This window comes from Pipistrellus kuhlii, unplaced genomic scaffold (genome assembly GCF_014108245.1).
Source record: "Pipistrellus kuhlii isolate mPipKuh1 unplaced genomic scaffold, mPipKuh1.p scaffold_m20_p_24, whole genome shotgun sequence".
Lineage (NCBI taxonomy): Eukaryota > Metazoa > Chordata > Mammalia > Chiroptera > Vespertilionidae > Pipistrellus > Pipistrellus kuhlii.
Window position 1 is genome coordinate 2,936,180 of NW_023425523.1, and position 26,448 is coordinate 2,962,627.

The window sequence follows — 26,448 nt, forward strand, 5'->3', positions numbered from 1 at the left end:
AGTTTCATTTCTTAAAGACAAGCGTGTCTGATCTTCTTGTGCCCCTCACCTCTTTCACTTCCAAGCCCGCCACAGACTCACACGTTCACCTGGCTAGCCAACTCCATCAGGTAGCAATGAAAATGACATCGTCCCACTCCTTAGGAAATCAGGTTCAAAGCCAAGGAAACAACTCCGGCCCAAGTCCGCAGGCATTTATTTCATTTCCCCCTGATGCTGAGGTTGTTTTGTGGTGTGTGTGTGTGTGTGTGTGTGTGTGTGTGTTTACCTCGGTCGAATAAGCTCCTCTCTCTCTCTCTTTTGAACTTCAGCTTTTATTACATTTTTTAAAACAAACATACAGCAAGAGATGGAGAGTGATCTCAGGAACTGGAACAAAAGTCAAAGGCTACATTCCTTGAAAGGAAGGAAATGAATCACTGCCCTCTGTGCCGCGGCCTGGCGCAGACTCAGTGCATAGTAGGCATGCAGGGAACATTGGCTAATTAATTGCAAGGGGCCTTGCCAGCAAGAGGATTAGCGCTTGGACGAGTCCCAGGCTGCATTCCTGGACCAAACATCTGAACACGTCCTCGGTTCTACACTGTCGGGCTGTGAGTTCCAATGAGTCCTAAGTGCTGAGCTAACGTTGTAATCCAGTCCAATGCAACAGCAGCTCTGCACCCTCTGCGTTTTGCCTCCAAAGTGTGAGTCCAAAAGATGTTTAGCACATAAACCAGTTGGCAGCAACACTTGTGCCATTTCCAAAATTCACTCTGCTTCTTATTTGTGTTAAAAAAAAAAAATCAAGTTCGAGTCTCAGACAAATGATCACCTGTACGCTAATCCCAGACCCACTGATAATTAGTCCCGTGACCTTGAGCCTGCCACTTTTCTCCCTGCCTCAGTTTTCTCATCTGTAAAACGGGAGGAAATGGGCATGTGAAAGCCCTCCTTGGAGAAATGTATTCAATTTACTTTGAAATGCTTAACACATTGGGGGAGATGGATGGGTGAATAGAGAGGGAGTACTATGTAATAAAGCAAGTCGAGTAAAGAGTGAAGAAAATCAGCTAGATGCTAAATATGCCTCCCCCACAGAAAGCAAGCCTGAGCAGTCCTCCCGGGCTGCCATCTCTCCTGTTCCTAGAAATAGTACCCTCACCAAGTTCCTTGGAGCAAAAAAAACTAGGATTTACCCTGAATTCCTCTCCTTCCCTCATTGGTAATCTATCAGCACGTCTGCTAGATCCTCTTTCAAGTCACATCTCAAATCCGTCCACTTCACCTTGCTGCCACGACTCTGTACCTGCCCGATCCATCATCTTTCACCACCCTCTCCCCCTACTGCCCCCTCTCCCCCCAATCACAATGGCTTTGGGAAATGGATACCAGACAATCACCCTCCAAGCTTGCAATCCCCAGGGGCACAGAGAACAAAGGAAACCCAGGCCCCCTGACCCAGGCTCACAGACCCCCACGAGCCCCGTCTGCTTAGATCTCATCCCTGTCCCTCTCCATCCTCCGTGACGAGGTGCAGCCAAGCCGCCTTTCTGGTCCTGTCACACACAGCGACCTACGGTAAGGCCTCTGTGCTTGCCGTTCCCTTTGGCTGGGGGGTTAAAAACCCTGGGCCTGTCCAGCTGCTGTGGCTCAGTGGTTGAGCATCAACCTATGAACCAGAGATCATGGTTGAATTCCTGGTGAAGGACACATGCTTAGTAGGGGGCGTGCATAAGGCAGCCGATCAATGATTCTCTCTCATCATTGATGTATCCATCTCTCTCTCTCTCCCTCTAGCTTCCTCTCTGATATCAATAAAAATATATTTTTAAGAACAGCTTCTGGGAAAGAAAGGGGGGTGACCATATGGTCTGTGAGGACCCCACTGCAGGCATCTCAGTAAACTTAGAACAGCTCAGGGAGGTGGCAGCACTGCTCACATAAGCACAAGAGGAATTCATCTAGTCAGGGCCCAGAAATTAGAAAATGACCACAGAAGAGCCGTGAGCTTTTAACAACATCTGTACAGCTGCTTCTTCAACCACCACCAGTGCCAGCGATGGAGAAAAATAGCACCTCAGAAGGTGAAAAGTTTGCAAACTCGGGTGATGGGAAAAATGATCCATATTTCCACTCAGTATGCTTGTAACGGTATTTCTATATAGTTATTTATCGTAAGAGGTTACTGGATACAGTTAAAATGCTGATGAGATTCTCATGTGCATGATAACGCTTGGACAGTGGATTCGTATGCTACAATTAGACAGCGTTTATTCTTTCATTCAGTAAGAAATTATCCCAAGAGATTATCTGGTGGCCCTTCCAAAAGACCCATTTCCAATCGCTGTTCTTTCCAATGACTCTTTACAAGATCGTGTGTGTGTGTGTGTGTGTGTGTGTGTGTGTGTGTGTGTGTGTTTTGCTACGTGTAGTCTGACGGGAACCTCTGGAACAAGGCTATCAAATGAACAGTAAAACAGTATCCATCTGGGGACCAACCAAGCTTCTGGGAGACTTCCAAGTCCAGAAATAGAAAAACAATCCCATCCACAGGCGTGTTCCAGAGGTAAACAGGACAACGTCACAGACAGCAGGACCCTGTGCTCGGTTCTCACTGACCCCGGCCCCCGCCAGCCCACGCGGGGAAGCCCGCAGCCGCCCCGGCCGGCCGGCGGGGCCTGCAGGGTCGGTTTTCCGGGAAAGCAGAGCCGCGTGGGAGAGGCGATGGGGGCGCCCGGAGGAAACAAAGCGGGGAGGTGGGCAGAGGGCGAGCCGGGATCAAAGGCAGCGGAGGGGCCGGGGGAGCTGCCGCACAGACAGTGCAGGTCTGCGGCCTGCCCCTCCGCGGCCCCTGCGAGGCACAGGCGGGAGCCGCGGGAGCCAGAGCTGCCAGCTCCCCCGGGCCTGGCCCCGAGGCTGGGGCGCTGACACAGGAACAAGCCGCTCTGGGGGCCAGCAGCTGCCACCGTCTGGGCGGTGTTTACAGAGGAAAGACTGAGATAGGTGTACGTTTATGCAAATAAAAATACAGATCCGTGTTCGTAATAATCATCCCTCAGTAGAGATTTCAATCTTATTCTACCGTGGCATGTGTTGGGGGAGGGCTGCGGCTGTCCCCTCTGGAATTCCCTGTCTCACTTCTTTCTCTCTCACTACCCCCATGTCTAGCCCGGAACACCTGAGCCCAAGCTTGTAACCTGCCGCCTCCTCCCCATGAAAAAAGGCCCATCAGCATGGTCAGCACAGTGACACTCCGGAGTGATGGAAAGGTAGGTAACACAGAGGAACTCACAATTCCACCGAATTCCAGGAGCGGGGAGGACAGCAGGGCTGCTCTCCACCCCCTTTCCCCCCGCAGGGCCTGGAGCTGGAGGAAGATTCTAGAATGATGCTGGGCCTGGGGAGGAGGCTCTGCAGCCCCTCCCCCAGGGGCTCCGCTGTCATCCCGCTCAGCCGGACGTCCCACCTGAGTTTGCCCCGCTCACTCACACTTCACCTCCCTGGTTTTGGTGTGTGCGCGGTTCAGCGTGGCCCCTGCAACCTTCACTCTGGCTCCCGGGCCCCACAATCGGGGGTGCGTTTGGCAAATGCTACCAACTCCCCCCACAGCTGTGAGGACAGAGCCAAGGAAGCTGGGGAGACCAGGGCAGGAGCCAGCCGCTGCTCAGTGTTCCTGCCATACAGGGGCCCGTACATGCCAAGACACGCAAGAGCACGGGTGGCCATAAAATACGGCGGAATTAGGAAAGGATGCAAAGGCGAACTCGGACAAACAGTAGAATGGTGGTTGACTGTCAGGGGCAGGGGGGGGGGGGGGGGGGCGCAGATGAGGTGGGGGGGGCCGGTTGGTAAAAGGGTACAGACTTTCGGTTATAAGATGAGTAAGGCCTGTGGATGGAACTGCAAAACATGGGTCTACAGCTGTAAAAAAAAAAAAAAAAAAAAAAAAAAAGCTTTCTCTGGTGCAGAGCCACCTGACTCTGAACCTTGGCAATATCCTCAGGTTGTAACCATGTCAAGCACAGGAGAGCTGCACTTCTCCCGTCAGTTCAATGCCGGAGAGAGTCCTTGGTGTCAGATGAGGTCACCGGAACCAGACACTCAGCTCCACGCCCTCTCCGCGCTGAGCACGCCCTTTCGTGTGCACACCACCACGTTCCTTAATCGGACCCCTGCTCCGACAGGCGATGGCCAAAACCACGTTGCCATGGCAATGCCCTGTGCTCCTTTCTTTCATCATAATTTTTTAAATGTCTGTGTTGGACAACTAACTCGCCAAATTCCTGACAACTTACCCGTCTCGGGAAGGAGTACAGCCAACCTGAGAACATCACTGCAAAGCCTCTCATCGCGAGCTCCGAGTCCTAATTGGACATTCCTCCCGTTCTGTCTTAGCTCCAGTCCCCGGGAAAGAGTCCGACTGGCGCCACTCATCTTTTTAAGCCCCAGAAACTGCAAGTCGCTGGCCAGCCTAGGAAGTAAGTGTCTGCTTCGGTTGAGATGCCTGCAGGCTGCAGGGGAGGCCGAGATCAAGTGACATCAAACACAGGCGTCTCAGCAGCAGAGACGGCAGGTAGGACAGACACGCGCCAACCTAGTACAAAAGGTCACTACCGGTGTTAACAGTCCATCGGCCATGCTCCCTGCAAAAGGAGCAGCTCACAGAAATCAAGAAAGGGCTACCTAGCGTTTAAAATCCTGCATTTAATGAGATGGGTGTCTGGGAGGTTCAGCGGGCACTCAGCATCCTCCTCCTTCCGGCAGGCCTTCCAGAAAGGCAGACGCGGGGAAACTGAAAGCTGTTTTCTGCGCAGGCTCCTTTACCGCTAGCATTCAGGCTGCAAACCTGACGCCTCCGTTAGGGGGCGGGACTCAAAACCAGAGCCCCACGGGCCTGTCGAGTGAGCTGCTTTCAACTGAGCAAAGAAGGTCATGGCCATGGCCATGGCCCTGCCCCATGTCCAGCACCGAGGATGCTGAGGACAGTGGCGGCAATGGCAGGTTCAACATTCCGTTCAGGGGCCTCAAGAGGAAGCTGTCACAGCCGGGGCCAGACGCGACATTCCAAACGTCAACGGCTACGATGGCGACGGCAGCGACCGCCGCCATCGTCACGGCGGCCATCGCAGCCACAGTGGCATCTGCCTGCCGTGATCGCAGGGACGCCCTCCTCACTGCCACGTCCCCGGCCACGGCAGAGGTGGCAGCCCCCGTGGCGCGGCTGCAGGTGCTGTGTCCCGGAAGTCCTTCTCAGAGGCCTGGCCTGGAGCCCAGCCCTCCTCCCTCCGTCGCCCCCCTTTCTCCTCCAGCACTGAACCCCGGCCGATGCCGCGCAGGCTGCTGGGAGCAAGGCCTGTTACGTGTCTGCAGGCGGCTTGTTCTTTCCCAGACGCGCAGCAGGGCGCCACGCCCACCGTTCCACCCACAGCGTCACTTCTGTCTCCCACGGTTTGGTTTCGTATTTTTAATATATTTTATTGATTTTTTTTTTTACAGAGAGGAAAGGAGAAGGATAGAGAGCTAGAAACACCGATGAGAGAGAAACATCAATTCAGCTGCCTCCTGCACCCCCCCCCCGCTGGGGAGGTGCCCGCAACCAAGGCACGTGCCCTTGACCGGAATCGAACCCGGGACCTTTCAGTCCGTTCTATCCACTGGGCCAGACCGGTCCGGGCTCCACAGTTGCCTCCTCATCCCCTTTCTTCAGCGTGCCTCTCACAGGCGCGCCCCTTCTCCTCTGCGCCGCCGGCTCTCAGGGCCCTGAGACGTGGACGGTCCTGTAGGGGCACAGCCCTCCCTTCAGTCACTCAACCATCATCACAGCCAGACCAGCTCAGGGACCCGGAGCCAAAGTGCCCTCGATGGTCCCTCTGCCATGTCCCTGAGCAGGCCCCAGCCCTAAAGCTCGGCCCCCACCCTCCCTCTTCGTCATCTTCCCCTTCGTCATCTCCCCTCCCCCCCCCCCCCCCCCCCCGTCAGGGGGGATGGAGACGGGGGCGGGGGCGGGGCTAGGACAGCAACGGCAACCTCCACGTGGCAGCATCCCCTCACGAGGACCCCACGGAGACCGTTTCCGATGGGAAGGTTCGTTTCCAAAGCTGATCCCACTCACGAGAGCATTCGGCTCCTGGGCCGGCGCCCCCTTTCCCGAGTCTTCGCATCCTAACCTTGAGCTGCAGCGTTCCGGGAGGCTGAGGTCGCCCTGGGAGCCCGTGGCATGTAAGGATGCCCGCGCTTGTCCCGTGCCCCAGCTCCTGGGTCACCCTCCCCCCTGCCTCCAGGCACGCCATGCGCTGGTGGCCTCGCCAACCGAGTCAGCACGCCCCACGTAATCCCCAAAGCACGCAGATTTCACACAGAGACAGGCATGTTGAGCACGTCCTTTTCTCCCTCCCCCCACACTCCCCCCCCTCCCCCCCCCTCCCCGCCCCCCCAACTACTTCCTACAAAAATTCCTAGGCCCGAAACCAAACAATGGGAGGAACCTGCACTCCGGTCCAGCTCCGCCAGTTTCCTGCTGGGAGTCCCTGGCGGTCACCTCGTGACCACGCCCCCAGGTACCCATCTGTGACCAGGGGTGCTGGGCGGACGGCGATGGCTCCTCCCCGGGGGCCGGCCGATGGCTTCAAGCCCGGATGGAACACACAACAGCACACACACTCGAAGAACGAGAGCTCCACACCAGCTCCGCCGCCTCTTCCAAAGAGCCGCCGCCCCTCCCGTGCGGTCCTCGGGGCCTGGGACCGGAGATCCACTCCGACACGGGGACGTACTCCGGCCCGGCCCGGCCCCACAGGGTTGGCTTCAGCGAATGTGCTCCGACAGGGTCCGCACACTCAGAAAAGTCCTCATTCCAACGCATCAGAGCCTCCTGCCCCCAGGTGAGCAGGCCAGCCAGCAGCGTCCTGGGAGGGAAGCACAGAGCAAGCGGACAGGAAGCAGGAGAGCAGGATGACACCTCCAGGATCGAGGATACAGTCCCTCAAGGATGTGTCTCCTGAGGGGGCCTCGGCTTCTACCCACGCCGGGGGAAACACCGCCTTCCGAAGGCAGCGTGAAGGGATGCTCACACTGATGCTCGCCAATTCCCGGGAATAACTGATTTATTATGCAGTTTAGCTGTACCGAGGACACTGCCCGGCCATGCATTTTGTTCAGAGACAGAACCAAGCGCGGGAGCTTTCATTTAAGCACCTGCCCAGCGTTTCGCCGGGTTGGACACCCACCCGACGATTGAGAAGGGTGGGGGTTTTCACCTTCACAGAGAGAGAGGGAGTCGGGCAGGTTTGTCAGACACGGTGGAATAATGCTCACTGGCAAGCCAGGGAGGGCTGAGGCAGCTCCCGGTCCCGCCTGGGAGTCTGTGTGACCTTCTGTGCCATCTCCCCCAGCACGCCTCCGCTCTGTCACGCGTGAAAGGGAGGCGAGGAGGCCGCCCGTGGCGAACGGCACGGTACCCGTTTCTCTATAGGCAGCACGCAGGTCCTTGTAAGCCAAAGGAGGGGGTGCAGGACACCCCGGTACACGGCTGTTGCTTTGGTGGCGGCTGGTATGAGCATGACAAGGCCCCACGTTGGAATAGGACGAGAGCAAGGTTGTCAACTGACAGTTGCCACCAAAGAGGGTTTGAGGTGTCATTTTACTCATCAACAGCAGGATGTGAGAGTGAGCGTTAGTTAGCAAATCTAACCCCATTCAAAGGGAATTCAATTTTTCCGGCAAAAATCGAATACCGGCATCAGTGAACAGTATCCTTAGCTAAAGTGGGTAATGTTTTGACAGCGCGTTCTGTCGACAGACAGTGAGCTGGGTGAAAGCACAGTTCTGCGAGCAGAGGAAAGGAGGTTCGCATCATTGTAATGAATTTCACGGCGTAATTAGGCAGTCGGATCCTAGCAGGTGATTTCCCACAGAAACCCCAAGGGAACGTAACCCCATGTCAGCGTACCCAGGCCCTCCTGTGATTCTCACTGACACCTCACACCCGTCCCATGGATGGTCATTTTTATGTGTAACACGTGCGTTTACCAATAACCTACCAGCATTTCACACTCTCTGAGGGCCCAACTACCAGGCTCAACTGCAAAGCTGCTACTGCGCAAGCCATTCCCAAGCGGAAGACTGACATTACGATTGTTTTTATGGCTTCAAAGTTGAAGACGTTAAGTAGAATATAAAAATCCCTACATATAAAAGCCAAGCAACCGGAACGATGGAGCAACCAGAAAGACTGGTTCGCTATGACACACATAGCAGTGGCCAACCGGCCCAATTGGGCCCGCCCCCCTCCTGTGAGCACCCCCCCCAACCTTCTGTGGCCCCTCCCCTAGGCCAGTCCCACCCCCAATCGGACTCCCCATCCCTCCCTGTCACGGGCCGGCCGGATAGGTCCCCATCAGGGTGGGCAGCCAGCCCCACCCGCGCACGAATTCATGCACTGGGCCTCTGATGGTGTGAGAAGATATTCAGGGTACCCACCCCTCCCTTTCAGCCCTCCACCTCCACTCCAAGTACTTCTGTACCCCCGTGCAGGGCGGGCAGGGAAAAAAACTTAACGAAGGTGGCCAGACGTCACCCTGCAATGCTCGCCAAACAACTGCTTTGATGACTGCACAGATACATTACACCCTTAAGCAGTGTTTCTAAGTGAAGAGTCAGTGAAGTGCTTCCTTTATGTGTGACTTCTATGAGATCATGGGCAAAAGGGTATCATTAGGGAGCCAGCCCTTAGAAATAATACAATAATGATACAGTTTTTAAAAGGCCATTGTTTTAAAAGCAAAACAGCTCGAGAAGCGGCGACTTCAGAATTCCACTTTCAAAACGGTACACCTCAGGGCTGGGCAAAAGTAGGTTTACAGTTGTTCACATGGAAAAAGACATGGAGGTCGTTGTTATTACAACAGCTTCATTAAGGCAAAAGACCGTCACAATGCAACTGTACACCTACTGTTGCCTGCCCTTGTATTATAGGTTAAAAAACTGCGTTAACTGGGCTAATGATCATTTTCTCAATGCCAAGGATAATGAGATGGTCCTTCCAAGTAGCCCATCTACCTACGGAGAAGCGGCATTGATTTCGAGAACCATATTCAACACCAAAAAAAATTCAAAGAAAAACTACAAGCAGTCCTTTCAAATTGTGCGCATTGTCTTATGAACATCCCAATTTTTTTTTTTTTATTTTTTTTAAGAAACAGCATTTAGAGAAGAGCCACTTTTTAGAGTTTTTTATTGAATAAAAAACGATAATGTTGCTCTAGTTGGTTTGGCTCAGTGAACAGTAGACTGAAGGACCCCAGGTTCGATTACTGTCAAGAGCATATACCTCGGTTGCAGGCTTAATCCCTGGCCCTGGTCGGGGCAGGTGTGTGAGGCAGCTAAACGATGCTCTCTCACATCGATGTTTCTCTCTCTGTGTCTCTCTCTCCCTCCCTTCACTCTCTTTTTAAAAAAATCAATGGGAAAATATCCTCGGGTGAGGATTTAAGAATAACTGTTAACAACAACAAAGATAACATTTTAGGAAAATTGGTGTCTCGATTTTGGTCTCTAGCCAATATCAGGTTTGTAAAAAATAAAATAAAATAAATGATAGTTTTATGAAAACTGTGTACAGCTGTTGGTCTCAAAATAAGAGAGATTAAATGTTTTAAAACAGGCCAATTCCTCCAGCACTGTCTCCCAGCATCCCATCTTTTAAGGACCTACCCCGCCCCTCTCTCCCGGGGTTCCAGTCCGGTTATTAATCATTGTGCTTCCTATGCCAGCTGCAGAGGCGGACATGGGGCCAGGCCTGGCCAATCATGAAACCCCACTGCCCTCTCCACAACTGGTCCCAGAGATGGGCACTGGGCCAGGGACCCTGCATGAGGTTTGTCACTGGATTCCAGAAAGAAAGAAAAAAAATGAGAAGCATGACTTGGATTCAAAGTCACCTTCCCTGCTACCCTGAGACCAAACCGAGGAAGAAGCCAACCCAGAGGAAGAGAGAGTCCAGTGAACGGAGGGTGTGACTTGAGCTGTTCATGCCCCGTGCCCGCGCTGTCATGTATGTAAGCCAATAAATGCCTTCGTGGCCTACATTTCTTTCTACAGCGTTTCTGTCATTTGCTACAGAATCCTTGCAAGTACATAAACTGGATTGTGAGTGAGGAACTGTTTTCCTTTCCTGCTGAGATGCAAGCTACATATCACCAGATGCCTGTAGTAAACCGGATAGCCACATCCAAAGAGCAATGTATTGCCTGGACTACTCCATTAAAGTGGATTTTTAAAGTCATTTTATTAGAGGGGAAAAGCCAATTTCGTTTAATTCTATTTGAGTAAGTTAAAAACAAAGCATTTATGAACAAAGACTTCTTTTTTGCCTTCCTTTTGGAGTATTGTCTTTTAGTAAAACTACTTCTGTTAAATGTCCTCATGTGGAGTAAAATCCCCTATTTCCCAGGCACATGAAATTCCCATAGAGCAACGAGATACGGGGCAGCCTCTCACAAGCTTCCTCGAGCAAGAAAAATATTGTGTCTAAGAGTCTCTGCCAAACACACACACACACACACACACACACATACACACCAGCACAGAGCCCGAGAGGCCTGCGCGTTTTAATTCATAGATCAGGCACTGTACATATTGTAAACCCAAGACAAGAAGGGAATTCTCTTCATAGAGCAGGTCATAATTAAGCCCTGGCCATGTAGCTCAGTGGGTTACTCACCATTAGAGCATAGTCCTGCTATGCCCAGATTGTGGGCTCAAATCCACTCCCCCTCTCCCCCTTTTCCCCCCACCCCTAATGATATAGCTTTTTTATGTTCTCTTTATAAAGCAAAACATAACAAGAATCAACCAATGAATATATAAGTAAATGGAACAACAAATCAATGTTTCTCTCTCTTCCTCCCTCTTTCCCTCCCTCTCCCTCTCCCTCCTTTGCTATATGTCTAAAATCAATTTAAAATTTTAAAAGAACATATAGTGATTTACTAAATCAGAAGCAAAATTTCTTCACATTTCCCATTCTTTAATAGGTTTAGAAGCCCTAACCTCCATATAAATTATAGCAGACTCTAAAATATTATCTGTAGTGTAAAGTGTTCATGACACAAAGTATCCTATGATCTGTGCCCACTGTCTGTCTTTTCCCCCCTGCAAGTATTTCCATATGTCACAAGTCATAAAATTATGGTCCCCAAAATGTAGTCCATGCCCCTGGCCATACTGGTATGACTGAAAGGGGGGTGGGGGGAGCCCCTGGGAACCACTGTGACAGCTGCCTAGGGAGCACATGGCTGGCTAGGGGAGTGGAGATACTTACGCGCTCCCCTTTCCACTGCGAGTCAGTCAGCTGTGACCATCACAAAAGAGAAGGCAGGGTCAACGTGGGAACACACTTTCGGCTCGACTAGCAAATTGTGTTTTCCCATAAAGCCGGCTGGGTTTCCGAAGCCGCCCGAGAAAGCCTGTTAGCCTGCGGGGGCAGTGCTAATGGCGGCATTTCATCCACATTATGGGCTAAATGAAAATACTCCGAGCACTACACGTTGAGGAAGGTTGAAGGTGGAAACCGCCTTAAGCACCTTACCAATATTATTTACAGAAGAAAAAGCATTGCCAGCTCCAGCTTAAAAAGAAAAAGAAAAAAAGCTGAAAGGAGACACTTACAGAACTACTTACACATGTTAAATTATGAATATGGTCGATTAAAATGGCTTTCCCGCTCCTTTCCAATTATTCTATAATGTGGATTTTGTGCTTTTGTACAAAATGAAATTATATACACACAGCACTACTGCCATGGCCCATACTACAAACGCTTCCATGATGCAGGTTCTTCGCAGGCGTTTTTTCTCTCCTTCACTTCCTACTTACCACTGAGCTGCTCTTAATTCCTCTCCACCAAAATGTCCCCATCTTTCAAAGCCAGGCTGAGTCCAAAATCATCCACAATTTCCTCCCCAACCAGCCTAGTCAGAAAAGAAGGGCAGGTGGCAAGGACCATAGTAAAACGTAAAAGGAACTTCCAAAAATATACTATGCATGCTCAGATGCGAATGATTTCTTAGAATTAACAGGTGGTTTTAAAATAAACAAACAAACAAACTCAACAACAGATCTCTTTAAAGTAAGCAAACGATTTCATCCGGTTTTCAACAAAAATGGTACAATATAAACCCAATGTATACAATGCAGGTTATATCATGACAAACATTGTAAATAAAACACAATATATCTTAAGGGTAATTTAAATTTAAGGGCTTTTATAAAAAAGATAATCTTGTTTATTTATATTTGATGTAATGACTTGAGAACACCAAATCCTAAGATGCAACTACACACCGTTTTCAGAACAGAATAGCAGGCAACCAATTCCTTAGTCTAGCGTCCACCAAAATTCATAGGAAACTTTTTTTTCTAACTGATTTCAGAGAGAAGGACAGAGAGATAGGGAGAGAGAAACATGAACGACGAGAGGGAATCGTGGACCAGCTGTTTCCTGCATGCCCCTTCCTGGGGACCGAGCCCATAACCCGGGCACGTGCCCTGATGGGATTCCAACCATGACCTCCATGGGTCTAAGCTCAACCACTGAACCACAAGGGCAGGGCATACGAAGCTTGCCTAAAGTTTTATTTAAGAACTGGGACAAAGTGAAAAAAGATAAAATGGCCCCAGGTACTCCCTACCAGGGAATCATTAAGCTCTGACTAAATTGTGAGCTTCTTGAAGACAGACTATTTCTGACCCATATTTATATTTTATTTTTTTATATCGCCAGTGCTACCTCCCATGGTGGACACACCACTAAATGAGGAGGGAATGAATGTGTTCCAGTAATGATATAGCTTTTTCATGTTCTCTTTATAAAGCAAAATAAGCATTTTTTTAAAAAACATTCCGAATAATGCTTGCCCGGGGAGAAGAGAGCGATGGAGATGCCTCTAACTCCCAGGCCCTCACAGCACAGCCTCCGCTCCTGAGAATCCTCTCCTTAGCAACAGTGTTAAGTGAGGATATTCACGCTCTCCGCCGAGACATCCTACTGCAAGGACATTACTTCCCAGAATGTCAACCAGAAACAAAAGCGATCAATTAAGGAAAGGAGACACCGTTCCAGTCTTTGATACCAAACATTTATCCTTTCTCAAACCACTGGGAATTGACTTGGAAACTGGAAGTTTGAAATTGGCAGGTGATACGGAAACGGTTCATAAACATGGAATTCTACAACACTCTCTTCTCCCTCTCCCCCACAAGCACTGAGTGCCCACAGGACTTCCACAGCCCCGGGGGTTACACAGGAAAGCCACGCTATGAACGGATTCCCCTGAGATGACGCATGACTGCGGAAGCCAGATACCTGAACACAGGTAGATTTGGTTTACCATCAGTTCACATAAAGTAGAGGCCAGGGGGAGGGGTGGGGGAGTCACTGAAATTTGTCTATTGTAAGAAGAGGGGGTGGGGTTTTTGTTGTTGTTTTGTTTGTTTAGTTTTAGTTAATTCTCACCGGAGGATATTTTTTCCATTGATTTTTTTGAGAGAGAGTGGAAGGAAAGGAGGAGAGAGAGAGAGAGAGAGAGGGAGAGAGAGAGACATCAATTGGCAAGACACACACAGATTGGTTGCCTCCTGCCCACCAACCAGGGCTGTGATGGAGCCTGCGATGGAGGTACGCGCCCTCGATCAACATCAAATCCTTGAGTCCAAGGGCCAGGATTTATATTTGATTGCCCTCTTTTTGTAATGACTTGAGAACTTGTTTATATTTGATTGTCCTCTTTTTGTAATGACTTGAGAACACCAAATCCTAAGATGCAACTTAGGATTTGACCAATGAACCACACCAGGGAGGGCAAGGAGTTTCACAAGTTCCTCTCAGGGTCTTAGAGGAAAAACAGTTTATACAGGGTGTCGCCAAAAACAAACAAACAAACAAACAAAAAACGTAGCCAGTATGCACACGTGAACTGCCGGAAGCACAACTCAGAAAATGAAATACGTGTATTTTAATAAACACCGCCTTTATGATTATTCACAGTGTGTGTATACATTTTGGGGGAACACCCTATATTTTCCAAGGAACGCTGAGTGGTGTGTCAAGAAAATCAGTGTTAGCATTAAACGGAAAAGAGTGAAAACAACCTGAAGAGTGAAAGAGCCAAACGTGAGGCATCTGCTCTGCCGCAGGGGAGGAAGCCCAGAACTCAGGAGCCGCGCGTGTCCAGTGAATGGAGCCCAGAACTTGACCCTTGGGTTAGGAGACTAGCTTTAGATGCCCAAAATCTGGGACAGCGGGAAAGTTTCAAAGTTCAAGTTTACGCAGTTTGATGCTAGTTTTCCTCACAAGGGTGGCTCACCCAATCTCTAGTTTCTTTTCCTTAAAAAGGGGGGAAGGAGAAAAGTTTGGATTGCCAATCTGGAAGGCTAGCAATGAACTCTAATTTCTCTCACCCTTCTCTTCTTCAACCAGGACAACCATTACACAAAACTCACCGCAAGTCCCAAATGACCCACTCGGCAAAAGCAACGAAAACGCCCAAAAGTGAAAGGGGTAGAAATGGCTTAAAGGTAAACTTCGAAGTAAAATCAAAGAAACGAATCTCGGCCACAGGGCTGTATCAGGAAACGATTCCGTCAGAAGTTGAAAGTTCAGCTTCCTTTACTACGAGGACAGCACACAAAGTTCGAGTGATAACTTTTTGCGGGAAAATAAACCGCAGGGTTGTAGTTAAGAAACAGGTGGCTGAGGGGTTCACCAACGGGGGGACTAAGGATTCTCCTGGGAGCTGGAAAGTCCTGATGCTGGGCAGTTATAATAATACTGAAGAATCCAGCCAGAACTCCCCAGCTCTCACAGGAGAAGCCTCAAATTAGGAACCGTATTTTAAAGAGGGACTTTCAAAGCTCCTTAAAGAGTAGAACAAAGGAAAGTAAAAATCAAAGCCCCAAATCAAAGCTAGACAGTCACTGCCGGGAAGAACCTCCACTGAGTCACTGGGTGATGGTGAGGCTTCCTCTGGGCTCCTCTTAGCATCTCCTAGAACCTCGATGAACAGGAGCAGGCGGGAGGAATCAGTGCTCAGCAGCCTAACCCACAGCCCAGCTCACCCCCCTCCTCCCCACAGCCCAGCTCAACCCCCAACCACAGCCCAGCTCAGCCCCCCCCCCCCCCACCGCCCAGCTCATCCCCTCACAGCCCAGCTCACCCCCCACGGCCCAGCTCACCCCCCCACGGCCCAGCTCACCCCCCCACGGCCCAGCTCACCCCCCACGGCCAGCTCACCCCTCTACAGCCCAGCTCACTCCCCACCGCCCAGCTCACCCTCATGGCCCAGCTCATCCCCTCACAACCCAGCTCACCCCCCCACCGCCCAGCTCACCCCCCCACAGCCCAGCTCACCCCCCCACGGCCCAGCTCACACCCCACGGCCAGCTCACCCCTCTACAGCCCAGCTCACCCCCCCACCGCCCAGCTCACCCCCACCACGGCCCAGCTCACCCTCATGGCCCAGCTCACCCCACCCCCCACCGCCCAGCTCATCCCCTCCACCGCCCAGCTCACCCCCCACGGCCCAGCTCACTCCCCATGGCCCCCCCCTGGCCCAGCTCACCCCCCACAGCCCAGCTCACCCCCCACGGCCCAGCTCACCCCCCCACGGCCCAGCTCATCCCCCACGGCCCGGCTCACCCCCGACAGCCCAGCTCACCCTGCCATTGCCCAGCTCACCCCCCACGGACCAGCTCATCCTCATGGCCCAGCTCATCCCCCCCATGGCCCAGCTCACTCCCCCGCACGGCCCAGCTCACTCCCCCCACCGCCCAGCTCATCCCCTCCATGGCCCAGCTCACCCCCAATGGCCCAGCTCATGCGTCTACCATGGACTCTGTCCGAAGACAATACGAGATCATGCCCGCTGTTACTACACCTTACAGCAGGGTTACATGTACTCTGGCTTTGTGCTAGTTTCCAAAGGACATGCTATGAACATAGTTTAACGGAGAGTTACTAGCAGATGAGAGGCAGAGTGCTAAGTACACTGTCAATACTGATTAAAGTGAAAAATCCATTTCCCTCCAAAGTCGGATGAAAGGAAGAAAAACAAACAGGGCCCAGGCCAGATCCCTTCCTCAATGTGTTTCCCTGCTTTTCTCATTCACACCCAACAGTACGGAACCTCTGTCTTCTCTGGAGGTAACCTTTATTCGGTCTTTAACCACAGAGTTCTGTGAATAACTTCTTCGAGTCCTTAACTTCTGATATTTAAAGCCGTGCGCTTAACCGGCAAAAATCTTTCTATTTTACATTAAATGTTTAAGCAAAGTCGTTTAAGAAAGCCATTTAACATAATGCTTACTATGAGGCTGTTAAGAAATTAACAATACTATTTTTAAGAGGTTAAAAATTTGTCATTACAACTTGCCTAGAAACAAGACTATTAATCTTAGATGACACACTGTGGTACCCTTTAGAAACTCCTGACCAGGAATCGAACCCACAACCTTGGCACATCAGAAGGATGCTCTAACCAACCGAGCTACCCCGCCAGGCCAAGAGTAAAATGTCATATTGCTCTATCAATGTCAATGACATTCTGGGACATAGGATGTTTACTCCCCACAGATAATATTACTAAATACTCTCTAAGTTCGAATTCTTTTCTTAAATCTGGTATAAAGGTTGAGAAAAATGTATAATATGCAGACCAGACTAGTTTTAATGAAAGATCCGCTCCCCAGGCTATAAACTCCTTCCTTCACCAATCAACTCTGACAGCGTTTTTGAAAATAAGTTATACTCTCACCTGTGCCCCAACAAATCAGAGCCCAACACAGAGCCATGATGCCCACGGTCTCAGTTGTCCCTGACCCACTGGCACCTGAACCAGTCAGTGCTGGGCATATAGGATCGTCACATTCCAGACAGAACCTGACTATCCCCCAAGCCTTCCCTCTGCCCTCCACATAGGGCCTGGAAGGCTGGGTCAGGAATATACGGGAAAAGGTGTGTTTAAATCTCCCAAAGTTTTAAAGATGAACAGCAATAAAAATAAATAAATAAATAAATAAATAAATAAATAAATAAAGCTCACGCAAACGGATCCGCTTCAAATGAATACGCCGGAACAGACCGTGTGAAAAAGATCCCCGTGTAAGGTGGCAGGCACATGTGAGTGCGTCTGTGTATACATACACTCACGATATATGCACATATGTATCATGCACCATGAACCAGCCATTGCAGTCAAGCTCAAGGACTATTAAAGAAGCATTTCCCCAGCTTGCTGAGAAGGGGGTGTGGGGGCGGACACAGGGAAAATCACGTATTACATTTTTCTCCAGAATTTTCTGGCATTTTTGCGGAAAGGGATGGACTGCTTTTTCTAGTCACAATCAGGCAGCCCGTTCTGTTCCGATGCACGGTGCATGCAGCCGGACACATTCAGCAGAAACAGCCCGATGTTCAACAACGTTGTGGTCCTGATCCTCTCTCCTGCGAGCAGCTCAGAGAGCAGAGCCACCTCCTAGGGATGCTGAGCCGGACCGCTCGGGTCCATGGCAAATGCTAAGGGCTGGCGTCGGCGCTCGGATTGCACGGCTCCCGGCTCAGCCCGGCGGGGAAACTGACAAGACATGCCATGCAACGCAACGCTGTTTTGCAGCCGTTTTTTACCAGCCTAGAGACGCCAGGACAACTGGGGGGCCCTTTTTGCCCACCCCCTTCCATAAAATCCTGTAAAAAAAAACACCAACAGGGACACAAGATTTCACTCTGCCAGGCGCCTTAGGTCTTCCTGCTTGGAAGCCCGGGCTGGTCCACAGCAGATCGCTGCAGGCACACGCCGTGCTCGGGGGCACATCCTGCGCCGTTCGCCATGGGTGCCCGCACCCCGGGGCCGCCGGGGCGGGCAGAGCCGGGCGGTAACCTTGGCGCCAACTCCCTCCGCCGCCAGGACCCCTCTCCCTGCTCCAGAGACAACGCTACCGCCGCCGGGAGGACCTTTCCACAAGGGAGAACGGAGAAGCGCTGGTGTCCACGCGAGTCCAAAACTCTGCGGGGGGCGGCGGAGCTGCTGGGTGACAGCGCCCGCAGCAGCCCCGGCTGCAGCCCGGGATCCCGCCGCCCCTGCCCGGCGCCCGGAGGGCTGCGATCGATCGCGGGGACCTCGGGCGGCGGCGGGGGGGAGCCCCGCTCCCAGGCTGCACCCCCCCCCCCCGGCCCGCCCCTCCGCCGGGCACAGCGGACACTCACCCGGCTTCACGGTCTTGAGGCGGATGGGCTCGCGGAAGTGGCGGATGACGGCCAGGGTGTCCCGGTGGGTGAGCCCGCTGACGGGCGTGCCGTTCACCTCCAGCAGCACGTCCCCGGGCGCGGGCGGCCGGCCGGAGAGCACGCAGCAGGTGCCGGGCTCGGCGCGCGGCCGGCCGGGCGCGCCCAGGTGCGGGAACTCGCCGCGCTCCGCGCCGCCGCGCACCTCCACGCCCAGCTCGCCGGGCGGCCCGGCCCAGGACACCACGCACTCCTGCACCTTGCTCAGCCAGTGCTTCTTCTTCTTCAGCGTCTTCGACATCCCGGCCCCGCCGCACCATGGGGGCCCCCGGCCGGCGGCGGGCCCCCCGGCGGACACGGCCCCGGGCCCGGCCGCCCGCGCGCGCGCCCTCAGACGGCGGCGGGAGGAGGGGGCGCCCCCCGGCGGCTCCGGGGGGTGCCGGGCGGGGTCCCCGGCGCCCGCTGGTCTCCGCCGGCCCCGGGTCCGGTTCCGCGCCCGGCGGCGGCGGCGGCGGCGGCGGGAAAGGCGGGGGCTGAGGGGCGGCGGGCGGGAGGTCAGCGGGGAGGCGCCGGGGCAGCAGCCATCCGTCGGGGACGCGCACGATCCCCCCGAGACCGGTGCCTGGATCGCCGCTGCGGAGCCGGAGCGCGGAGACCGACGCCCGGCCGGGCTGCCAGGGAACTGCCGCTTTCAAACCCGCCGCAAGCGCCTCGCCGCCGGCCCTGCCCCCGCCGCCCGCCGCCCGGCCTCCCTCCCGCCCGCCCGCCCCGCCCCGCCCCGCCCGGCGCCCGGCGCGCTGCCGTCACCGGCCCGGCGCTCGGATTGGCTCCCGGCGGGCAGGGGGGCGGGCCCTCGCCGAGAGTGAGGCCCGCCGATTGGGTGGCTGGGGGAGGGGGCGGGGCTGGGATGACTGAAGTTGAGAGAGGGTGGGAAAAGAAGTTTGCAGAGGGGGGAGAGGGGGCGAAGGGAGGGGCAGGGGAGTGGAACCGGCTCCAGATTGCAGGGCCCGGAGGCCCTCGGGCAGCAGCTGGAGCCGGAGGAAACTCGGATCGGAGGAGAGATCCCAGTCCCCAGGGTGGAGGCGTGGCCGGCGAGCCGGGCGGAGCCGGGGCGGAGCCGGCAGGAGGGGCCCTGAGCCCCGCGGCTGCACTTTGGACCGGAGACTCCCGGCTGAGTCCAGGGCCAGAGGTGGCCGGGCCTCCAGAGGCGGCCTGTGGCAGCCGATCGCTTACACGGAGGCAGTGTTTCTTGCTAGTTCATTCATTCAGGGAAGGTTATGGGAAGTCCACTGAGGAGGCAGGGACCCTGGAGTCCCTTTGATAAAAGGGAGAGTCCGGGCACACTGCTTGCTGTGTGCCCTCGGGCAGTTAGAGCACCTCTCTTCCTTAGCTGAAAAATGGAGATCATTCTACCCCTCCACGTTGTTGGGGAAATAGCATGCGGTGCATGTAAAATATCTGCATGGTGCCTGGGAGGGGCTGGGATGCCTCTTAACCATTTGATGATGATGATGATGATGATGACGATGATAAGGATTACTTTATGGCAGAAATTGTGCCAGGCACTGGGGTTCAAAGGTAAGGAAAACCTGCTCTCAAGGTCACAGTCTAGTAGGAGGGACTGACAAGCAGCTGGGGCAGAGTGGAGCTAGAAGGTGGAGTAAAGACTAGCTAGTGACTGGCAGACCGGGGTGAGAGTCCTGGCATGCTACTGCCTCGCTGTTTGACCTTGGCCAGATCTCAGTTTCCAGCCTGCACATCTGCCAAGGAGGTGGACGGAGAACCAAAATGGACTAAAGGCGTCTTAAGGCCCTCCCAGCACTAAGTTTCCAGAAACTCTTCTGGAGCTTTCGTCTCTTCCCTGGTCTGACTCACACTCCGCTCTGGCTTTGAAAAACCCTGTCCTCCCCAGCCCCAATGCCATCTCTTCCAGGCAGGCTTTGCAGATTCCCCCCCCCCCCCCCCCTGCCATCAGGTGGAAAGGGTTTTCTCTGAACTATGATAGTCTGTATCCCCTTCGAACGTGACATGTAGGTAGCCTCCTGCCCCCCTTTAGAGGCTGGGGGAAGCCCTTCATTCATTGCACAGAATCTGCCCCCATCCGGGGCAGGCCGGGTCAAGCAAGCTGCCACGGCTGCAGTGATTGTGTTCACACCATTGTATAATATCAGTCAGGGCCTAGCAGGGAACAAATGGCACCTGACACAGATGTGGGCAGAGCAGGAAACCATGAGGGAATGCGGAACCTGGGGCCACACGCTCCCAGGTCTGTGGGAACAAGGGGAAAGGAACAGTCAGGAAAACTCCGCACAGAAAGGGCAGCCTTGACAGACGCCCGTGACCTTTTGTCCAGCAATGGAATTGCCCAAGGAGGAAGCTGGGAGATTTACACCACACTCATCTCCCTCCACCGGGTTCCGGCTGGTACAGCCTCATGGCCAAATCCGACCGGAAGCCAGAGGGCAGGACGGCCTTTTGATGCCGTTCACATCAGTCAGACACACACAGAAGAGAAAACTGCATCTGGAGATTTAAAAAAAGGAGGGGGGGGGGGGGGGGTTTAGCACTGTTACGTGGACTGCTCCGATTTACCCGGATCTGAGACAACGCTGGAGTATGTCTTTCTGAACTACTGCCTACACTGACGGATTCCGGGATGAAATCTGGATTATCTCCCCATCATCTATTTTTGCAGCAACTCTGAGAAAACACCTTTTCCTGCCCAGATCGTATCCTTGAGGATATCTGTGGCCACAAGGAATAGAATAGTCAACTAACAGAAGCTTAGAGTATGACGTTATTTACTACATCTTTAATATGCTAGGCAGATATCTATACTAATAAAAGCATAATATGCTAATTAGACCGGACACTCTTCCGGATGACCCTCCGGATGAAGCGGGGACTGTGAGGGAAGCCAGGGCCGGCAGCCGGGGGAGGGAAGGCCTACTCTTGCACGTATATCATGCACCGGGCCTCTAGTAAGCTATAAGCATTGCTAATCACCTTTGGAATTCTGTACGTATTAAACACACCCGTCTTTGTAAGCTTGGGCTCCGTTTTTTTAAATACGCTAGAAATCAGCTGTCCACCCCAGCGAATCGATTCTGGTAGGATACTGTTCCGGAAATAACTACGTAATTAAAGGAATCACATTACAAGCGCCTATCTCGGATACGGTGCCTAACCTAATAACATAACCTAATAGCTATGGCTGATGGTCTCCAGGGTTTCTCGGGGCTCCCTCTGGCCACCTAATCTATGGAGATACACAGATACATTTCCATATGCATACCCACGAGCTGGGTCCCAAGGCGGCTGCAAGGCTCCAAGGAACGTATCACAGAAATGACGGAAAACGGAAAGAGGGGAAGCGAGCATCTCCTCGGCTCATTTTCTACCCATAAATCAAGGAAACCTCTCCACCCAGGCCCCCAGCAAGACTGCCCCTCCAGCTCATTTGCCAGAACCGCCCAAATGCCCTTTCCTAAACCAAAGATGCAAAGGGTAGTAACTCTCATCCAGTTCCACCCTGAGCAGCAGGGGACCCCGCATCTCCTCCAGCACACCGCTCGCTACACACGACATGAAGAACACCAGGCGGGCTCGTAGCAGACGTGGAGGGGGAGGCTGGCTTTTATTTTTTTATTTATCTTTATTCTTTCAAATATATTTTATTGATTTTTTTTTTTTTTACAGAGAGGAAGGGAGAGAGATAGAGAGCCAGAAACATCGATGAGAGAGAGACATCGACCAGTTGCCTCCTGCACACCCCCTACTAGGGATGTGCCCGCAACCAAGGTACATGCCCTTCACCGGAATCGAACCTGGGATCCTTGAGTCCACAGGCTGACACTCTATCTACTGAGCCAAACCGGTTTCAGCGAGGTTGGCTTTTAGGTAAACCATCATCCACAGTGTCCTTCACAAATGCAAGGACTCAGCGTGGACTGGCTCTCCTCTGGGGAGGGGAGGGAGGCACAGGGTGGGAAGCTTGGTTTGTTTTATAATATTGTGCCCAGTGTTCCTAATGAGAGTTCAATAAATGCAAGTATAGATTTCCAATTCTTCTGAAACGACCCATGCTCAGTCACTCCGCTGGAAAACCAGCGTGGGGGCCTGGGATGATGATGCAGCTTGCGCACCCAGCAAGTTCGAGACCATCGCTCACATCGGAGTCTATACAAATAATGCCCTGTCATGGTGCATGGCTCTGTTACATTTCATTGACGTGTTGGATTCTCACGAGTTTCTTTTCATGGAAACCTGAACCTCTTGTAACTGCACATCAAACCTGCATCAATTCGATGAAGTCATTCTCAAGTATTAAGGTGGCAGGGGATGGGGGAGAAGCGGAGTGGACAGATAAAACAAATATTTGCCTCCCATGCAGAACACATCTCCAGTTTTTATTCCCACCGATTATTATAAAATCCCCTTGGATTAAAAAAAAAATCTTTCATTGGCTTAGAAAATATTCGGATTTGCCTGGACCATGGTGGAAATGATAGATGTAAAAATCGTCTAACATTAACAGCCTAACCAAATTCAGTATTAATGATCTCGGGTATCCTTACACTTTATTAGCATTTTTATTTGGCCTAGGTCTACAGGCTAATTCGTATGCTAATGCTAAGATAGTCTCAATTACCAAAGCAATAGCATGGAACATTTTATTTCAGTTAAACGAATTCGTTGTCTAAAATCTGGTTTACTTAGTTTCATGCATAAACGTGCTTTTTTTTCCCCCCCAGAAGTGCCCTTACCTGCAAATGATCAAGTGGCTCCAATCATCACAGAACAATAGAAACATTCAATATCAACTACAGCATCAACATTAGAGAAGAGGGCCAGCAGTCAGATGCCAGGTCTGGCTAACAAAGCAGGGCAAAGGGAATCCTGAATGGAACAGATCATACCAGAATACCCATCTTCTCATCTTTCAGCCCGAATGCAGCCTCCTACTCAAGACCAGCCTGATTCCCTCCTGCTGGGGGCCATCTCTTCCTTCTTCAGAACCAGCAGCATCCTGTCACCTGTGCGTTTTCCTTGTCAGTGAACCCCAAGAATCTTGAGAACATCGGTGCCTTCCCTCACCGCCCCCTCAATGCACCCACCACCACCCCACCGCCCACGCATCCCCCCTGTCCTGGGCTGGGCACTTTGTCTTTCGTATCGTTTGCACACATTTGTTCATTCATTCATTCATTCATTCAGATGAGAGAGAGAGAGAGAGAGAGAGAGAGAGAGAGAGAGAGAGAGAGAGAAAGAGAGAGAGAGAGAGAGCGAGAGAGAGAGAGCGTGCGAAAGAGAGAGAGAGAGAGGCCTAGTTAACAGCAGGCATTGTTTTAGGTGCTGGTTTACAGCAAGAACAGACTTACAAGGTCCCACCTTTCAGGCGGGAAAAGGAAGTATAGGGGAGAAAAAGATTTTCCCTCCACTCCACTATCAGGATCCCGGGCTGGGTCTGAAAACTAACTGACACATGAACAGGAGTAACACATACTAACTTATTTAACATATTTTCACTATGACACCAGAGCCGCTAGAAGGAAACGGAGACCTGAAGACATGGTTAAACCGAGTGTTTTCATGCTATTGATCAAGAGTTGGGAGTCGGGGAAAGAGATGAAGGCAGAGTCTGCGCTGAGTGTGAAACCTGGGGGATGCTGCCAGGCCTGTTTGCAGGATTATTCTCGATCTTCTTTCATGTTAGGGACATAGATGCTCCTTTTCCTTTGGGTGTAAGCAGGCACCTATCCCATGAGCAGGCGTCTTACGACCTGCTTCAGAGCAGAAGGGCATGGAGAAGGTCAGCAAGGCCTTCCGACACCTGCCATTTGCCCAAACGCCTTCAGCTTAAAATACTCAACATGCCAAGGTGCCCTCCTGGGGTATCGTGTCCCGAACCCCATCAACGATTATCACAAAAACAGGCACATGATCTAGAACATTTCCAGTCGCAATAGTGTCATAATGGAAAGAGAAGATGAGACAGCGCGAAGTGATGGGGAGGCAGGAGAGGCCTCCTGAGGTAGGGTCATAGACAAGGTCTGGCTAAGAAGGGGACGGTTTTGCTGAGACCTGATGTGAACACCGGAGGCCTGAGGCAGCCCTGTGACTGTGTCCGAGGAAGAGGAGGGTGCTCGTGGCTGGAGTGTGGCTGGGCAGGAGGGGGTGGTAGGAAGAAAGTCAGGGAGCTGGGCTGCAGGCCAGCTCACACCCAGCCTTTGTCGGGCCAAAGGAAAGGAATCCGAGTTTTAGCCGGTGCACAATGAGAGGTTTAAGGAGAGGAGTGGCGGAATCTGCTGTACATTCTAAGACTGATGGCTCTGATTGACAGGAGGAGAAGGAAGGGGGTGACAGCCGAAGCAGTGATCCCAGATGGAGACCAGGCAGAGGGAGGGCACCCCTGCCACGAGGGGCCAGGGACTGACGATGGTGGCACGGACTAGAGCAGAGAAAACTCGAAGATGAAACTTTGTCAAAGACACCCTGGAAATCAGAAATTATAGCTTTAATTTCCTAGGCTGATCACGGTTAAAGAAATACGTTACAATCGCATTTAATAAGGTGCTTTTGTGGAATGTAATTGCTTTGTTGAAATGTCCCTTCACAGTGAGATATGAAGGAAGAAGTTAGAAAAATAAAAAGTGGGGGAAATTCTTAATTAAGTTTAAATTTATACAGCTCTTCCTTTTGTTGTGTTTCGGAGATGAGCATCCAGAGAGACAGAATGTTAATTTCAAGGGTTTTGTTTAACCTCTTTAGGGAAGTCCCATCCAACCAAAACATCCAATGGCTTTACAGCTGGCGAAATAACACGGATCGCTCTTTTCACCTGCGGGTGATGTTGTTATAAGAAGTGAGATTTGCTTCTTGACTTATAAAGGAACTCACAGGCTTTGTTTTAAAAGAGCTCTACTGCCACGTAAAATCTTTCTGGTCCTTTGCTGGTTGGAAAACGTCAGGCCCTGGAGTCTGAGTTGCTCATTGAAGACAGAAAGCAAATGACCAGTGACTTTAGCAGATTCCAGCACAAAGCATGAGGTGAAGGTCCTGTTCTTCAATAGAAGGAAAATTCTGACCAACTTGGCGAAGCGTAGAGAAGTCTTTCTGAACCACACCTTCAAATTTCACAGTAAAAAGGATTGGAAACACACCCTAGAGGCTTAAAATAAACACACCCCATTCAAACACGGTACCTTGGCCTGTCTTATGCTTATCAAGAGTATCCAAATGAAGTCTGTGTTTTTCTTCATTCAAAAAACGTAGAGTGATCTTGTTGGATTTGGAGGTCTGGGAGGGAAGGAGCTGAATTTCAGTTCGGAAGCAGAGTGACCCTCTAGTTGATATGGGTTCTGATGAGGTGTTTCTGTGCTTAGCAGCTACCGTTCATCTTGGCATGTTTGAGAACACTCATCTACACCAATAAAAGAGAAAGATGCAAATTGACCATACTTTTGCGACACCCATCAGCCAATCAGGAGTATGCAAATTAACCCAATGAAGATGGTGGGTTAATTTGCATACACAGGCACCTAGCGGCTGGGGGCAGAACGACGCAGGCATTTCACACTGTACCAGCCGCTCTGGGCCTCTGGGCAGTGTGGGAAGGTGGAAAGGCGGCTCCCGCCAGAGCAAAGGCGATGCTGGCAGCCAGGGGAAGGAAGGCCATTCTGCACAGATCTTCGTGCATCGGGTCTCTCGTTTAATATAACAACTGTCTGCTAAGAGAGTCCATCTTAAAAGTTCTCATCACCAAGAAAAAAATGGGAACCGTGTTGATGTTAATCAGGTTTTCATAAGTTGCTTGAAGAAAAGCAACCTATGAATAATATTATGTTCAAGGAAGAGGAGGAGGCCGTGGAGTGGACAGGAGAGGGGCTGGGGGAAGGGGAAGGAGGAAGAGGAAGACATGGAAGAGAAACAAAAACTAATCAAGACCTCCACTCCTGGGTGCCCCACGTGGCCTCGCCCAGCGTCTCACACAGAGCAGGCTGAGTGCATAGAGCTCCCAACGCAGCTCTACCAGCCCCGGACCTCACCCAAGTCCCGATTTGATATTTTCCACTCTGACTAACCTTTCAAAACCAGACTCCTTGGGCAGGAGACACTCAGGTCCGAGAATTTTCTGGTCCTGGCAGGTAGCCTGTGCTGATGAGAAATTAAACTTCACTCAATGCTTCCTT

The 26,448-nt window shown here is 52.0% G+C and overlaps 1 protein-coding gene across 2 annotated transcripts in view; it reads right to left on the minus strand.

Moving 5' to 3' along the window:
* Window positions 1–18,627, minus strand: part of MAGI3 (membrane associated guanylate kinase, WW and PDZ domain containing 3) — a 120,345-nt gene extending 101,718 nt beyond the window's left edge. Inside the window, exon 1 of one of the 2 annotated variants that reach the window (XM_045586852.1) lies at window positions 18,239–18,627. In XM_045586852.1, the coding sequence (XP_045442808.1) occupies window positions 18,239–18,557 (319 nt within the window). In that variant the 5' untranslated portion in view covers window positions 18,558–18,627. The remainder of the gene's footprint in view (window positions 1–18,238) is intronic. The other variant, XM_045586853.1, reaches the window with a different exon arrangement.
* Window positions 18,628–26,448: the final 7,821 nt, after the last annotated feature.